The sequence below is a fragment of the Neomonachus schauinslandi genome, chromosome 2, assembly GCF_002201575.2.
Source record: "Neomonachus schauinslandi chromosome 2, ASM220157v2, whole genome shotgun sequence".
Lineage (NCBI taxonomy): Eukaryota > Metazoa > Chordata > Mammalia > Carnivora > Phocidae > Neomonachus > Neomonachus schauinslandi.
The window spans coordinates 198075402-198088304 of NC_058404.1; the positions used below are offsets into that span (position 1 = coordinate 198075402).

General features: G+C 49.4%; 1 protein-coding gene across 2 annotated transcripts in view; it reads left to right on the forward strand.

Annotated features, from left to right (window-relative positions):
• Window positions 1–12903, forward strand: part of STK32B (serine/threonine kinase 32B) — a 384614-nt gene that overhangs the window by 112402 nt on the left and 259309 nt on the right. For both annotated transcript variants that reach the window (XM_021677602.1, XM_021677603.1), the window contains exon 3: window positions 10509–10660. In XM_021677602.1, coding sequence (XP_021533277.1) covers window positions 10509–10660 — 152 coding nt within the window. The remainder of the gene's footprint in view (window positions 1–10508; window positions 10661–12903) is intronic.

Here is a 12903-nt window from a genome sequence, read left to right on the forward strand (position 1 = left end):
CTTAAGTGTCCGCTCTCTTGGGGTCTTCCCTGAATACCCACCCCACTTGAACACCCACCCCCAAGTGTTCCATATCCCCTACCTGTTCTAGTCCCCTGCTTCAGAGCACCTGCCACTACCTGGGATCCCATTATGTGTTTATTCATGTGTGCTCTTGGTTGTTGGTCTCATGCACCAGAATATAAGCTCTTTGAGGACAGCAGTGTTTCCTCATTGTTCACTGTTATATCCCCAACTCCTACTAAACAGTATATATACACATATATATTATGTACACACGTATATGCAAAAGGCTTATACATACTGTGCCACCCACTAAGCCGGCATATAGAGATGCACATACAGAGACACTAAGCAGTATCTCTATATATGCACACACATATATGTACATGCATATTTTCACATGCACCCGGTAATCAGTATATGTACACATGTGTGCACGTAGATGCACATAGATACACACACATCTATAGATACATATGCATATGTATACACTCATACAGTATATATATGCACACACAAAGTATATGTTTATGTACACATATATAGATACATACCCTGTAACAGTATCTGTATACTGCTTTTATATATATAGTATATACCTTATATCATATATAATATTAGTGTAAGTATTCTACCATATAATATGCTAATAATATACTATAATATATATTATGCTATAATATATTGGTAAAGTTATATATAATATAGAGTAGTAAAACATGATGTACAGCAATATATATATATACACATAGTATATAGATAGGTACACACATAGATATACGGATTATACATATATATGTACACCCATCAAACAGCATATACACATATACACATGTATGTATATACATACCCAGCAAGCAGTGTGTATTTACCTATACATATATGTGTATATATCTATGCTATGTACGTGACACGTATGTATGCATGAATATATATAAGTGAATGAGGAACTTGACAATTAACCAGTCAGCCAAAGGGGTTGGCTGACTGTTTACCTGACTGTCTCCGGGTGGGGGTCCTGAAGTGCACCTCTGTCTCACCTGCTGCAGATTTGTGTCTCACGATGGGCCCTCCAGCTCCCTCCGTCCCTCTGCGGCCTCCCTCTCCGCCCTCCACATGCACCCCTTGACCCTTCAACGACAGAGCCAGTCCAAGTTTTCTTCTGTGCCGGCAGAGAGAGTGCAGGGGGAAGTGTTCCACTCTGAGTTAACTTTGAAGTCAAGAGGGCATAATTATTTTCAAGAAAGGAAGGTTCTTTGGCAGAACCTTCTGAGCAGTTTGCTTCATGGGTGTCTTTCTTGGATTAGCCATTGGGCCCTCTGCTTAAAGAGCTGCAAGGTTGAAGCAAAATAAACAGGAGTTAATTAAAATTCATGGAATATCCAGAGGCAGTCTGCCCATAAAATAGAGAGTGGCACAGAGTTATATGATAATAGCTCTTTATGTCCCTCAAAGGAAGATTCTGGATAAGACTGAGCCAGACTTGCACAAATGATCATCCCAGACTCCACACTGCCTTACTATGCAGTGATGATCACTTCCATATCCAAGCATGTTATTAGTTGTCTCATTCCACAGTCCAGACTTTCATCTGCATGTAAATTTGTGGTGTAAAAAATATTTATATATTTGATTAATAGCAGACTAGCCAATTTAGTGACCAGACTGTAATAAATCCGTTCTGGAATTAAACAGATTTGATTTTCTCTATATGTTTATAAGTTTGAATGTTAGAAACATTTGACTTAGGTGGGGTTTTTTTGTTTTTTGTTTTTTTTAGTGTTTTGGATTTTTTTTTTTTTTTTTTTTATCTTTTAAAGTGCTGGGCCTCCAAGATAATGGTAGCATGGTGGGACACACAGCAGAAATCAAACAGTAAATGTTGATGGCAACTGCTGTGTCCTGGCATTATTCCAGGAACTTGTGATGGTGTGGTGAACAAGCTGGACAAGGCCCCTGATGCCACAGAGACTAACGCACAAACATTAAACAAACACAGTGACGTAGTGATGATCATTGTTCTGCAGAAAATGTATAGAACAGCAACCCGGGAGTGTAAGACTAAGCTTTCCTTGGAGGAGAGGGCAACAGGGAAGGTCTGAGAAGGAGACATTTAAGACCTGATTACTGACAGGAAAACAGACCATGTGAAGATCTGAGGGAAGAAACATCATGGACAAAAGGGGCAGCAGGTGCAAAGGTCCTGTGGCAGGGACAGTTAACAATGGGGCAAGGAACAGCAGATGTGTGTCAGATGCTCAGCCAGCACCATGTCTGCCTCAGTGGGGACTCGGAATGTATGGTTGCTGTCTTTGAAGATGCACAAGTTAATCAGTTTATAGCATGAAGGTTAGAGATACAACTCCAAAGTCTTACAGAGCTGAGTTGGAATTCTGGCTCAAGCAGGTGACTCTGGGCAAGCCGCCTAACTTCCTGTGCCTGTGAGCTCTTCCTCTTACGTAAGAATCATTTTTAGAATTCTTGAACATGGTGCTTTTACTAGAAGCCTTTATTGTTTGCACAGACATCTTTTATAAAAGATGGAATCCATTTCTTTTTAATGAAATATTTATTCATTTCATATTAATTAGGTCGTGTTTGGCTTGAGGCATACTTGGGAGGAATTTGCTGGCTCCTGGGGATCGCTTTATTAAGAGCTAAATATCACAGGAATGCAGGCTCACTCGTGAACGGCTTTCAAGCATTGACCAGAGCAAATGACCCATTACCAACCAATCTGACAGACCTCACTGGTCTCCTGCATTTCCTGACATCTTCCCATAAGGATGTCTCATTCCGTCCTCTAGATGAGCATGTTAGGGCTTCTCACGCCCATGGAGTGGTTCCAACTTGCTTCACCCGAAAGGACACATTTCTAGCACTAAGGCCCTCAGAGGCCCTCTTTGGGGGCATTTCCTGACACTGTGGTCTCCCCTGTGACTCAGGGGAACAGAGGGGATCAGGGTATACGTAAGCAGTGGCATTAATTTTTTTTATAAAACACAGGATCAGCTTTTGGGACTGCTTCCCAAGCCTCCTCCACCCTGCCGTCAGAAAGAACTCCCCTCCTCCCCAAACCCCAAGTTTCCATATTGCTTGTTTATTCTGTCCTTCATCCATTCAGTCACAATTGTACACCTAGATCCACTTTTAAAACCCTTCAGTAGCACCTTCACAGACACATCCAGAAGGACCTTTGACCATATATCTGGGCACTGTGACCCAGCCCAGCTGACACATAAAATTACCTATCATGACAATTGTGAAATTGTTCCTGAGGTCTTTCTTGGGCCACTTCTGCCCATCTCTATGACATCCTCTGCTCCTACCTTCAGAACACATATGAATGATGATCATAATCACAGCATTACTAAATAATGTAGAAAGTGCTTTACCATGCAACCTTCATGACCACCCATTAAGTGCACTCCTAGCCCCATTTTACAGATGAGCAAGTTGAGAAAGCTGCTAACACATGCTAACATGCACCAACGTGTGTTCCATTTCCTTATACTTCCAGAGGGGCTGTGGTAATACACTTCCTTTTCTCTCCCCCCTACACCTCCGTCCCATGAAGCCAACCCTTGATGACTCAGAAACAGTCTCTTCCAGAATGCCTTTCCCTAATCCCGTTACCTGGTTAGGATCCCTCTTCTGGGTCCCTTAGCCTCATGTGCTCACCTCCTCCATAGCACTGCCTTTTCCTACATAACTATCCATTCATTCCCTCAGCCAGCCACACTTATCAGTCAGACACCTGCCATGTGCCAGGCACTGTTCTGGTTACTGAGGATGGAGCCACAAACAAAAGAGAGAAAAATTCTTATTATCATGGAGTTTATGACACAGAGGGGAGACCAACAGTGGATAAACAAACCAACCAAGAAGCATGATCAATGACAGGAGCTGGCCAGGTGGTAGAGGACATGTGGACTGAGGAGGGGTTAGCTCTCTCCCATGGAGAGGTGAGGGATGCCGACTTGATAAAGTGACTCGCGAGCAGAGCCTGGAGGAGGTGTGGAGGTGAGGACCCAAGACTGGGACACATGGGGAAGGGTGGGGCAGACACAGAAGGGCATGGAGGCCAGTGTGGGAAGCGAGCTGGGAGGAGAGAAACAGGTATGTGTGAAGGGGAGGTTGGGCCAGGCCATGGAGGGCCCAGTGGCTAATGGTGAATGACCTTGGCTTTTATTCTTGAATATTGTCTGCTTATCCCATTAACTTTGAGTTTGTGGTGGTGGGGCAGGCGGTGCATGCCCTATCTTCATAGCTAGCGTGGTACCAGGCCCATGGCAGGCATTTCATAATAACTGTTTGCTGAGTAAAATATTCATCCAGATGAGTATTTTTCTTGAGGCCAACTTTTGATTACTCCAGCGAGGCCACCATTGGTCAGAGACCACATGGGCCTTCTGTGCTATGAAAAATGACCGTACATTCAAGTTTAGTAGAAGAGTCATAGTTTCTTCCCTGTTGTTTCTCCACAAGTCACAGGATCCACTCTGATTGGACCATTTCAGTCACATGTCTTTGGCTAAGGAATGAATGTGCCTGGGGTTTCTGGGGAGTACCACATGGCACCTGAGAAGGAAGCCAACACAGTGGAAGGCAGAGTAGAGGGTGGAGAGAAACTGACTCTGGATGATAGTTTGAACCCTTTAACTGAGATCCAGCTTCTGCTCTCTACCCATGGACTTTTCAATTATATAAGCCAATAAATCCTCTTTTTATTTGTTTAGCTAAAAAAAGAAAGAGAAAAAGAAAAATGACTGTATAGTTTGTGTATCAGATGGGAATGTTCTCAGCAGCCAGAAACGGAAAGTCTGCCTTATGGTGGTTTGAACAAAGAGGGGTTATTTTTCTCAATTAACAAGAAATCTGAAGGTAGGTGACTCCACAATAACAGGTTCAGCATCTCTGAGATGCCCTTGGCCTCATGGTCACAAGGGGCTGCTGCATCCCCAGACATTACATATGTATTCAAGATAGGAAGGACAAGAAAAGTGGTGAAGGAGAGAAATTGGGATCATCTGTAGCTATTCCCTGTTATCCAGAAAGCAAGACTTCCTAAAAGCCTCCTGCAGACTACTATCTTATTGGCCAGAACTATGGCATCCTCTGGCTACAAGTGAGTATTTAATGGATCGCATTGCCTCCTTGAAGAAAATTGTCCTATTATAGAGGAAGAAGGGGAAGGATGCATATTACGCAGTTCACAATCATTGTCTGCCAAAGTCAGTTTTCCTATCAGGTAGGATATTTGAACAATTGTATCCAGCATGATCACTCTCTTTAGTGAATCTATTTTATCTGATTTTTTTTCTTGCTTGTCCCCACATTGGTTGTTTCCCAGACTCTCACTCCTGCAAGCATAACCAGTATGCTTTAATGCACACCATGGCAGTATATTCACTCAACAGGGTTTGCCAAGTGCACTGTAGCTGGGGGTGGGTGGGCAGAAGAGAGATTAGCTGAGTCATGCCAGGGGGGCTCCAGGGGTCTCATGGAAGGGCAGGGCCAGCCTTTGCACCTGCATTGCTCTGGGTTCCCAGCTCAGCTCTGACCTCTGATTCTGGGGTCCCCTGAACCCCAGAGGCTGGCTTGCCTGAGCTGTAAGGTGGAGGTTAGAGTACTGACCGTCAAGGTCACTGAAGATGCAGCCAGACAGGGACTTTCCTGGAGCCCAGCAAAGGAATCTCAACCAGCCTACACATCAGACTTTCCGGGGGACCTTTTAAAAACCACAAAATCCCAGGGCCCTCCCAGACCCCTGGGTGTGCTGCAGAACCCACATCACCAGCAATCTGAATGTGAAGTGGGACTGGAGACCCCCAGACGCCGGGGCTGTGGAGGTTTGCAACATGCATCGGTCCCCTTCTCCACTCCCACGTGGAGATGTCTGCGTGACACGTGCCTTTCTTCGGGCAAGTCACCTGAAATCCACGCTAGCTAGCATTTATTTATCTGTCCCAACAAATTGTGATTCACAGCGATACCATCAGTTCCTAATTGAATTAGAATAATGAGGAATGCTAATTGAGTGTTTGCCTTTTGGTAGCTTGGGCGGCTTTGGCCAAACTGCACACTCTCCCTCATTAATTGTGATTTCTCATGGAAATCTGTGCTGTGCTGTACGGCGGCTGTGGTGCTGCTGGGAACCCACCTCTTCTCTTTTGAAGTTGGAGGTTCCCAGGACCTGGGCAGTCACCTGGTGGAGAGGAGTGCTCACCTGGCCTCTAGAGCACCTGCCATGAGCTCATGAGCTTTCAACAGATTCCCTCCATCACGAGGTTGCCATGGGATGGGGAGCTTGGAGGAACAGAAGCCCTTCCTCTTCCATTGTTAATATGGTGGCACCAAGGATGCTGACCCGCTTGCGGCCACACAGGGCATGGTGGACACAGTTGTCAATGAAATCCAGCTCCTTTGTGGACTCTACCTCAGGCCTGGAGGTCAGCATCAGGGAGCCCTTGGGATTAGGAGGCCGTGATGCTTGCAGGGAGTGACGCCCGGGGAAGCCTGCAAGAGGGTATTCTAAGCAGAGGGAACAGAAGATGCTCCTGCCAGGAGTCCCGGGCCAAGGTGGTGAATTCACATGTCTGAGCCCCTGAAAGTCTGGGGTTCAATAGGGAAGCAGGCAGCCTGGCCCCTGCCTTCATGATGCCTGGGTTCTGACCATTGGACAGTAAACAGGGATTTATAATCCAGTGTTAGGAAGGAGCGCAAGATTCATAATCCAGCATATGAAATAGCACAGGATTCATAATCCAGTGTGTGAAGCAGCTTGCTAAAAATAGGGGCTCTGGGAGCCCATTGGGAAGGGTCTAAATATGGACTTCAAGGATAAAGGGAAGCTTCCTAAAGAAAGCAATGAACGGGCACAGAGTTAGAGGGTGAGAGGGCGGGGGAGGAGGCAAAAAGGGTAGAAGGCAGTTTGGGGGTGGAGGAATTCTAAAGAAATCCTAAAGGGTTTGAGATAGTTGGCGTGGTGTATTCGTATGTGGTGTGGATTTGTGTGTGTGCACGAGTGTTGTGTGTGTGTGCTCTCTGAGCTGTGTGTGCGCGTGTGTGTCCCCACACCTGTGTGTGTCAGAGATAACGTAGGCAGGGAGGGCTTGGAATGCCGAGATACACACCTTGAATGTTTCCTGAAGGGGAAAGAAAGCCCTTGAAGGATCCTGTCTTTCCAGTTCCATTTTTCAGAAGTACCCACTAGGCAGCAGGACACCTGCAGAGACCAGATCAGAGGTGGGACCGCCCGCTTAGGAAGTTACGACAGTGAAATTTTCCCGTCTGAAATTTCACGCATTAGACTCTAAATAGCAGAAATTCCTGTGCTCCCAGGGACTCACGTGGAGAGAACACAAGTGTGGGTATGGACTGGAATGTGGGGTGCTGGGAAACACAGACTGTGGGAGCCAAGTGCACTCAGTGCCCCCTGTTTCAGGGCTCAGGGTTGGGTTCCAGGCATCCATCCATCCATCACCCACCAGCCCGCGTTTACTGGGTGTCTGCGTGGCCCACATGCTGGGCTGGGCTCCATGGAGAGCTGACCGTAGACCTGGGAGGGCCAGTCCTCCCACACACACACGTGCAGGAGAGTCAGGGTCACAGAGGCGCTTGGCCGAGCCGGTCAGCCGCAGGTGGATGAGGAACAGGGACAGACTGTTTGGTATTCTTTGGTCGCCGTAACAAAGAATCACAGGCTGATGGCTTAGAGCAGAAGTTGATCTCAGGGTTCTGAAGGCTCGAGGGAGGATGCATGTGTGTGCCTCTCTCTTAGGGGGTTGCCAGCAATGCTCGGGGTTCCTCGGTCTGTAGATGTGTCATCTCTCCCAGCTCTGCCTGCACGGTCACACCCCCCTCTCTTCTGGGTCTTCTTGCTTCTTTTCTCTTATTATAAAGACACTGGTTGGATTTAGAGCCCACCCTAATCCAGAGCGATCTCATCTCAAGACTCTTGATTACATCTGCAAAGGCCCTTTATCCTGATAAGGTCACGTTCCCGGGCTCTGGGGGTGAGGACGTGGACATCTCTTGATGAGAACAGTTGCTCAACCAGTTACTAAGGCTGCCCTTCCCCTGCCTTTCCCCTCCTCTCTGGTTTTGTTCATTCCATTCTCTGTGCCTCAGCCACCTGCCTGAGACAAAGCCTGGGGGCTGCTCCCAAGTATCCCCACTTCCTTGGTTCTGCAGTGTGGAGGGCTCCACTCAACCGCCCCAGCAGGTCAGGAGGAAATGTGACCCCATGGACCTTCAGTCTCATGCCGGTGATTTTACTGCCTGGAAGAACCTCCTTTTGGAGGGGGCATGAAATGTGCTGTTTAAGACATTAAGATTCAGGACATTTATCACTCCCTGATATGCTGGGCACTTCTACTTCCTCAGTCTCCTGTAGTCTCATATCGTTTCCCCCCTCCAGGGCTCCAGGGTGGGCCTGGCTAACTCCGTTCAGACAGAGCCGGAGACGGACTCAGGGAGGCAGAAGCGAAGCGTGAGCTGGAGTTCAGGCTCTCCCCATTGTCTTGCATCTGCCTCAAACATTCATGGCATGTCAGAGCTAAAAGGAGTCCGATTTCCAGCAGAGGAGCAACGTGGTACTCTGGAGAAGACCCCAAGCTCCTGAGATGGGGGTCCAGGCCCATGATCTTATTCCTGGCCTTCTGTCTCGAGTGCCCTGTTCTCAGGGAGGAAGTATGTTGGTGGAAAGTACCTGCTGGGGAGGCAGGGTCTGGGTTTGAGTCCAGAGATGTGAGGAGGGTCTGTAGCCTTCCTGTGCCTCTCTCCCTTTATCTGACAAGCGAGGACCGTAGTAATAGCTAGCTGTACGGGGTTGAATAGTGTCACCCAAAATTTACCTCCTCGTGGAACCTCAGAATGGAGCTTATTTGGAATTGGGTCTTTGCAGATGTAATTAGTTCCGATGAGGTCATACAGGAGTAGAGTGGGCCCTGAATCCAATGACTGGCATCCTTAAGAAGAAGATGAAATTTGGACACAGAGATGCAGACACACAGAGGGGAGAAGGCCACGAGACAGGCCAGATCAAAGTGCCTGCTGCAAGCCGAGGGATGCCCAGGGGCGCCGGCTGCCAGCAGAAGCCGGAAGAGGCAAGGAAGGACCCTCCCTTGCAGCCTCAGAGGGGCACGGCCCTGCTGACACCTTGACTTTGGTCCTCTGGCTTCTAGAACTGAGAGACGGTAGGCGTCCTGTGGTAAGCCGCCCAGGCTGTGGTGTGTTATGGCGGCCTGAGGGAGTAAGGCCAATACGTCATCAAGTCTTCGGGAGGACTGGCTAATAATACAGCCCTTGTTAGCTGTTCACGGTGCACACGAACGTCTCCCGCCGCACCGCACTCCTTGCTGCGTGTCCTCGGGCCCCAGGTCCTCCTGTACACTCTTCCGTTTCCCTAGAAGCCTCTTCCTTCCCATCGTTCCATCCTTCTGTGCTCGTGCTCTGGCACAAACTCCTCCAGGGAGCCCTCCCTGATGGCCCGTCCTCCCACCTGCCCCCGCGGCCCTGGCAAGGGGTTCACTCCAGAGTCAGACTGTCTGGGTTTGACTCTCTGTCCTGACACGTAGGGGCTTGTTGGATGCTGGGCGCACGAATTAGTACGCTCAGGGCCACCACTTCCTGTGCTTGGGGGAAGACGGAAGATTTATTGGAGAGGCCCTTGAGTGGATCGTCAGGGAGAGCGTCTGGTCCTCAGTAAAGTGCTTGGTACCCAGGAGCTGCCATCATGGCGTCACGCTCCGCCCTTGCTCCCCCAGTGCCTGAGATTGGGGATCCCTGGGAGCAGGGTGCAAGGCGAGGACTCGAGTCAGGGCACTGGAGAGGTGAAAACAGCATGGGGAGGTGAGTTGGGAAGTGAGTCAGGGGAGGAGGGGCAGGAAGACTGCCAGTAACGGGTGTGCCGTCAAGGCGGGTGCCCCGTGGGCCACTTCTCAGACTTACCCTGCGGAACAGGCGAGAGTCCTGGGGTACAGATGCTGCCCTGCCGGCCTTGGTTTTCTGGCATCGCCGGCCTGTTGCCTGGGCAGCAAGTGGGCACTGATGGCAGAGAGAGTCCTTGAGCAGAGAAAAGCCAGGCTAGCAGGCAGGTGTGCGCTCAGGTGGGGAGGGCCAGCGGATACAGTGGGCACCCATGGCATGTGCCTCCGCGCTGCGGACATTGGTGTGTTTGTCTGTTTTCCTCCTGATCTGTGCACCCCTTGAGGGCACGGCTGCCCCTTCCGTCTCCTGTACCTGCAGCTCCTTTTCCAGCACTTAGCACACAGCTAATGCTTCGAGTAGGTGTCTGAGGAACAGGTGGATCTGGTCCAACTCCTTGGTTTTACAGGATGTGGAGAGGTTGTGGCATGGCCAGAGCCGCTCTGCTAGCAACTTCTCAGAACAGAGGTTTAAACCCAGAGGTCGAAGTGCAGGGAGGGGCCGCCTTTTTTTTTTTTCTTTTTTCCTTTTGGTAAGTGTTGGGCTGAATGTTCTCCCCTTTGGCTGTTACTCAGGTATGCATCGTGCAGAAGCGAGACACGAAGAAAATGTACGCAATGAAGTACATGAACAAGCAGAAATGCATCGAGAGGGACGAGGTTCGGAATGTGTTCCGGGAACTCCAGATCATGCAGGGGCTGGAGCACCCTTTCTTGGTCAACCTGTGGTGAGTGATTGCATGCCGGGCTCCGGGGACATCCTCACCGCGGAGCCACTTGCAAAGCCCACTCTGCTGAAAGGGAGCTTCTGCCTGGTAGAGAGAAGTGAAACTTTCTGGATGCAGACACTCTTGAATATTCTGTAGAGTTACGTTCTCTGATGGATCTTTTGTGGAGTACATTCCTTCATGAAATCTGGAAGCATCTGCTCACTTTTAATTTTAATTCTGTTCTCTTACCTGACGAATCAAGAGTTGAAAATAGATTTTGAAGAGAAGGCTTTTGTATTTCTGAGGAAACATGCGGGATGCTATAAGAGAAAGCCAAATAGGAGGGACTTTAGCTTTTTAAAAAATTAGTGACCCCTCAATGGGAAAGTCTAGTCTAGTGCATATGCCTAATAGGCTACCACCCATTATTTCCATTGCTCTCCATGCTCAGAGGCACCCCGAATAAGGGTGATATACCAAGGCAACATGCGTTGTCCTGCTTGGGAAAACCACAGTACGCCTGGCAGACGCCTCACACCTGGGCGTCTCCATGGGGACAAGCCTAACTCTGTGTTACAAGCTCGAGCCTGAGAAACAAGTGCAAGTTCTCTGTGTCTCCAGGCAGCGGTCCAAAGACTTCGGTGGTTTGTGGGAAATAACCCCTTCCAGGGGACTCCTTAGAGTGGAGCAAGGGGTCTGGATGCACGCCCAGACGCGTGATGCGTGTTGAAGAAGGGGGTTAGGTTGGAGCGGCCCCTCTGAAGGCACCGCCTTTCCATGCTGTTTATGTGCCTAGACACGGGTTAATGTCACACACCCATGATTACGGGACTGCAAGGGGTAAGGGAGGGAGCTCTCTGCAGTTGTTGGGCCCCATGGCATTGTGTCCCCATTGTGAGCAAGAGGGAGTGAACGGCTGCCAGAGTTTGGAGTCACATCTCGAACTGTCACCCATTAATGATGATAATAATGTCCTAGGTGGGCCGCCTGGGTGGCTCAGTCGGTGAAAGGTCTGACTCTTGATTTCGGCTCAGGTCATGATCTCAGGGTCGTGAGATCGAGCCCCGTGTCAAGCTCTGTGCTGCACGTGGAGCCTGCTTGAGATTCTCTCTCTCCCTCTGCCTCTGCCCCTCCCCACCCTCACTCTAAAAAAAAAAAAGAAAAGAAAACTAATGCTCTGGCTTACTGCCAGGGCTGTTTGGAGAACGAGCTAAGAGGGAGGGATAGGAAGGTATGTTTTCTGTAAATGAAAATATTGCCCACTGTAAGAGGTTATAAGTCCGTGCGTCTGGGACTATGTGATAGACAGATGGACAGTGTCCCTGCTGGCTCTGAGCGAACAGCGGTGAAGTGCCGCTCAGTCCGTTGGTCAGTCGTGAGCACTTCCTTCGCACACGGTATGGCTCAGGATTTATCCAGCTGTGGGGGCAGAAACTTAAACTGGTTTCAGCGCAAAACAGAATTTCTTGGGTTTTATGGTGAAGAGGTATAGAATTCCTGCGGCTTTGGTCTCTCTGCCTCTCTCTGGCTTTCCCCCTGGGGTTACCGTGGCTCTCGCTGACTGCTGCTTGCTCTGACCTCTGGTAGCCCAACAACCCCAGCAGAGGATGAAGGGCATGGGGGGATGGACCTGGCTCGGATCACATGCCCATTCCCGAAGCAGCGGGGGAGGGGCAGGAGGTGGGTCCCACCTGCGTCTCTGGAACCCAGAATGAGGGAGGAGATGGAGACCCGCAGAGGGAGACTGGAGCCTGTTTCTGGGAAACCGTAGCGTGCCTGCCGGGTGGTCGGAGCCCATCACCTGCTGCAAGGTGAGGGCTGTGGGCTCCCTTCCTCAGAGGAGGAAAGCAGGGCTCAAAGCAGCTCATTGCCTGCCTGAATCAATCGAACTGTGATTCAAACTCAACACCATCCCACTGTGCCCTGAGGTTTTCAGTTTTGTAGGGAAATGACCTCTAACATTTACTGACAAGTATCCCTAACTTCCCTAGTCCTCTTAACAGCCTCGCTGGTTTCCTAGTGTCATCCTAATATTATTGTCTCCATTATACAGATGGGGTAACTGAGTCCCACTGCGAGTAAGTGGAGGAGATGGGACCGAAGCCAGGCTGTCTGGCATCAGCCCCTCCCCCACAGCTGCCGTGAGAAGGCCCAGCCCTTGCCCCCTGCACGGAGACCCTCCTGCCAGGCCTCTGTTTGGCCATCTCTCTGCCCCTGCTGGAAGGGAGCAGAGTGGGGAATTGCTTGATGGGTTCATAAGA